Consider the following 5,179-nt stretch of genomic DNA (forward strand, 5'->3'; position numbering starts at 1 on the left):
ATACATGAATCTTATTCATACAGAAGTATAAAGTTGTTGGGAAAATCCACAGGTTTTCCTTCTTGGTCCATTTTACAATTAAGTATATACATTTAAATGTTCTATCATCAGATCCACAGCTGAGAAGCTTCTTCTGTCAAGGTGCAGTCTAATGTGAACATAAGGAGGAACTTTTATGTCTTAAGGCTGATTCATGTGAATGTGGTGGGCAAAACCCACCACAATATTGCAATTAGCCTCCAATTAATTAAAAAGTCATATGAGAAAAAAAGAAATAGAAGTTATATATAAGGAGAAAGTCTAGTCTGTGCAGGAATCCATGTGGGCACCGGCTCAGCCAGGAACCTCGCGGGTTGCTGTGGCGGAGCCGCAGCAGCTCTGGGTGCAGGAGGCAGTAGATTCTCCAGGTGAAGAGTCTAGAGAGGGAAAATACTGGAAGATGCAGGGCCTCATGTTCCGGTGCAGCACTGGCTGTTGCGCAGACAGCCAGGCGTCCATGCAGCAAGTGCACCAGTGCATTAAGCACTGCCATGCATCTCTGGCTCAAGCCCAGGCCCTGGTGACCAGCAAGCTGGAGAAGTTCCAGGACCGCCTGGCCCGGTGCACTATGTACTGCAGTGACAAGGCCAAAGATTCAATAGATGTGGGGAGTAAGGAGTTTCAGGTGAAGCGGCGGCTGGAGACCTGCGTGACCAAGTGTGTGGATGACCACGTGAACCTCATCCCAGCCATGAGCAGGAAGATGAAGGAATCTCTCATTCATTGGGAAATAGCTGTCTGCTAGTGGCCATCAGCGATAAGAGCAGGAATCGATTTAAAAAGAGGAATGGGGATTTGGGTCTTCTAAGGAAAGTTGATGAATGAGGAAATTAAGGATGGCAGCAAGTCGAAGGCCTGTGTTTCTTTGCTCTGAACACTGGTTCCTTTGTGTTTCAATCCTAGAAAGTGAAATGGAAAAAAAACAGGGCTAAAATTTGGGTCACAGAGAGCTCAGGAGGTTTTTTGTGAGCCTGAATTTCACGTGGCAAGTGCTTCTCTTGGCAATAGGGAGTCTCCCTTGTACCAAACCAGGGCCCAGATTCTCTTACCGTACAGATACCAAGAGGCTGGCAGGTTCATCTAACCTGCTTACGGTCTCGTGGAAAATGAGAAGAGGTGTTTCTACTTGTTGCTCACCTGCTGTTTACCAGAAGGATCACTACAACTTTTCCCACAAATTGATAAAACCCATGCAGTCACTAATTTAGAAAGGGACAGGGGGCTTCTAGGGATTTTGTTTTGCTTAGTTTTTTTTAATAGACAAGGGCATGATGTTAATCTAATATGTAAAGTTGGAAGAGGCAGTTCAGATAAAAACTTTAAAAGGGTCCCTGCAGATACTCATTTCTGACAATCAAAATGTGGCTATGTATTTCTTAAAATTTTCACACTACATTTTTCAGCTTGGAGACCCTGCAAAAATATAAGTGGTATCACACTGGTGAGGGAAGCAAGTGTTCCCTTTCACTAGCAGCCGTGGTGAGCCCTGGGGCTGCCTGCAGCAAAGTCAGCCAAGCGACAAGACAATCTGAACACTCGCCCTTGAAGGGAAACGGGATTTTGACAGTGTTATATGCTCATATTCAGGCATGAACAATGAAAGAACTGTTAGCTGCTTAATTAAGAGGGTTGTGAAGTACGGGCTTTGGAAAAATCTGGTTTTCATGAAACAGAATGAGAGCCTAAACCCAGTGTTTCTTACTTTGCCCCCTGAAATAATAGAGGTTTACTGAGACAATCCCCTGGCAACACAAAAGTCGAGGGAGGAAAAGCAGGCAATTTAGGGGTGAGCTTTAGCTCCTTTAGAGCGATGAAGGGACTGCTCTATGTTACCAAGCACCACTTTTGCCAGGGCCATTGCTACCTGCGTCATTCTTGTCCCAGTTCTGGCACCTTATCATTTTGATAAGGACCTTGGCTTTTTACCAGCTTATTACTTGATAATATTGTCTGTTTGCTCTTTCAAGACTGTGATATATTTTCCTAGTGGTTTGATTTTTAAAATAAATAAGACTTAATTTTCTTCCAAAAAAAAAAAGAGTCTAGTTGGAGTCCTGAGAGCAAGCTCGGTGGCTGCAGTATCATCAGAAGGAGGTATTTCAGGTAAGTAGAAAGTCTTATTACTATGATTTCACCTGTATGAGTTGGATTGTAGAAGAATGTTCCAACTGGTAAGCCTTGGTCGCCAGTACTAGAGTAATCCAGTGTCCAATAACGGTATTTTCCTGTCTTCAAATGTCTTGTTCACACACTATGAAGCTTCAGTCCTAGGACGACTTTTCACTTATCATCGGTCACAGTAGTTGGAGTAATCATTCATTTGTTCTTTCATTCATGGGAACATTTGGTTTTAATTGAGTCAGCATCGGTTTATAGCATAAGTTCCATGTGTGCAAGCACTGTAATTCTACTTTTTATACACTGCAGCATGCTTACCACCAAAAGTCTAGTTTTGATCCACCGTACAATTGATCCCTTTTACCCTTTTCACCCTTACCCTCTGATAACCACCAGCTTATTCTTTGTATCTGTTTTTATTCTTGTTTTTTATATTCTGTGTATGAATAAAATCGTATGTTGTTTTTCTCCATCTGACTTATTTCACTTAGTGTAATACCCTTAAAGTCCATTCTGTCACAGATGGCAAGATTTCATCTTTTTATGACCGAATAATATTTCCATTGTGTATATACACCATATCTTTATCCTTTATCCACATCTTTATACATTGTGTATATACACCATATCTTTATCCTTTATCCACATCTTTATATATATATATACACACACAGAACATCCTTGTGTTGATGGGTACACTTCAGTTGTTTCCATATCTTGCTTATTGTATATGCTGTGGCAATGAACATAGGGTGTATTTTATCTTTTCGAAATTATATTTCCATATTCTTTGGATAAGTCCTCAGAAGCAGAACTGGATCATATGGTAATTCTAATAATATACTGAGGAATTGCCATATTGTTTTCCATAGTGGCTGCACCAACTTACTTTCCCATGAATATATGAGATTTTTTTTCTTTCCTACATTCTCTCCAACACATTTCTTTTTCTTTTTGACTGCACCTCGCAGTGTGCAGAACTTCCCTGACCAGAGATCAAACCTGCACTCCTTGCAGTAGAAGCAAAGAGTCTTAAGCATCTATTTTTCTGCCAATACCATGCTGTTTTGATTACTTGTAGTAAAATCTGACATCAGCGACTGTGACACCTGCGTCTTTGTTCTTTTTTCTCAGGACTGCTTTGGCTATCTGGATCTTTTGTGGTTTCATACAGATTGTAGGATTTTTTAAATTCTGCCCCTGTGAAAAATATCATTGGGATTTTGATAGGGATTGCACTGAATCTGTAGATTTCCTTAGGTAATATGGACATTTTAACAGTGTTACTTCTTCCAATCAATGAGCATGAAATATTTTTCCATTTCTTTGTGTCTTCAATTTCTTTCAACAGTATCTTATAGTTTTCAGTTTTTTACTCCTTGGTTAAATTTATTCCTAGGGATATTTTATTCTTTTTGTTGTGATTGTAAATGAAATTGCTTTCTTAATGTGTCTTTTTGCTGATTCATTGTTACTGTACAAAAATGCAACAGATTTTTATATGTTCATTTGTACCTTGCAACTTTACTGTATCTTTAAAAAATGCTTTATTTATTTATGGCTGCACTGGGTCTCCACTGCTGCACATAGGCGTTTTCTAGTTGTGGCGAGTGGGGGTTACTCTCTATTGTGGTACGTGGGCTTTGCATTGTGATGGCTTCCCTTGTTGCAGATCAGGGTCTCTAGAGATAGCAGGCTTCAGTAGTTGTGGCATACAGACTTAGTTGCCCCTCCACATGTGGAATCTTCCCAGACCAAGGATTGAACCTGAAAGGTTGTTGTTGAGTCACGACGCTGGGATTCTTGGCCCCCGGAGGAGAAGAATTCAATCTGGGGCCAGAGACGAGGCTTGATCGCTCAGAGCTTTTGTGTAATAAAGTTTTATTAAAGTATAAAGGAGATAGAGAAAGCTTCTGACATAGGCATCAGAAAGGGGCAGAAAGAGTTACCCCCCTGCTAGTCTTCAGCTGGATGTTATATAGTCACAAGCAGCCTGTTAATGAAAGAGAGGAATGTCTCAAAACTCAGAATGGCACCAGGCCTCTCATCCATAAGATGTATTTGGGGATAATCTTGGCACCAAATGGTTTATCTTGGGCCATAAAATGATTAACTTGAATCTTGAAGAAGGGCAGATCACCATACAAATAGTTTCATTTACACAGATTAGAGGAACAATATCAGAGTATAACATACTGGTTTACCAAGTAGGTTCTGAGCCCAAAAGGCAGAACCGACTTGAAGACAGAGTTTGGGGTAAATGCATAGTACATTAGCATAGCTTAAGATAAACATTTTCATAAGAAAAGGGCATTGGTTAACTTCAGGTGAAACCAGGTGTCACTATGGCAACACAGAACTTTAAGAGAAGCCTTCTTTTAAATTTGTATAGAGAAGGAAAAAATATCACTAGTTTGTTTCCTCCTGCCGCTTAAGAGAGAGAAAAATGTCTGACACTTGCAGGCTATTTCCTCCATTTGGAGACCCCTGGCCTTCCTGCCTGTTAGCCTCTCAAACCCGTGTCCCTTGCATTGGCAGGTGGATTCTTAACCACTGGAGTACCAGGGGAGGCCTTATATTTGTTTATTTTTTTAGTAGGTTTTTTTTTTGTGTGTGTGTATGGAGTCTTTAGTGTTATCTATATACAAAAATGGTATCAGCAAATAGTGTAAGTTTTACTTGTTTCTTTTCAATTTGAGCGCCTTTTCCTTCTTTTCCTTGCCTAATTGCCCTGGCTAGGACTTCCAATGCCATGTTGAATGAGAATGGTGACAGTAGGCCCTTGTCTTATTCCTGATCTTGGAGGGATAATTCTCAGGTTTTCACCATTGAATATGATATTTGATGTGATTTTAGTTTTCTTAAGTTTACTGAATAACTTTTTGTGTCCTAACACACGGTCTATTCTTGAGAATGTTCCATATGCACTTGAGAAGAATGTATTCTGCAGCTTTTGGATGGAACGTTTTGTATATAGTTTTTGGTCTGTTTGGTTCCATGTTTCACTTAAGGCCAATGTTTC

At 40.2% G+C, this 5,179-nt stretch overlaps 1 protein-coding gene across 1 annotated transcript; it reads left to right on the plus strand.

The window, feature by feature from the left end:
* Positions 1 to 319: 319 nt before the first annotated feature.
* On the plus strand, positions 320 to 784 carry LOC128051803 (protein FAM136A-like). Its single transcript, XM_052644441.1, has one exon. The coding sequence runs from the start codon at positions 320 to 322 to the stop codon at positions 782 to 784; it is 465 nt and encodes a 154-aa protein (XP_052500401.1).
* The last annotated feature ends 4,395 nt before the right edge of the window (positions 785 to 5,179 follow it).

The sequence above is a fragment of the Budorcas taxicolor genome, chromosome 1, assembly GCF_023091745.1.
Source record: "Budorcas taxicolor isolate Tak-1 chromosome 1, Takin1.1, whole genome shotgun sequence".
NCBI lineage: Eukaryota > Metazoa > Chordata > Mammalia > Artiodactyla > Bovidae > Budorcas > Budorcas taxicolor.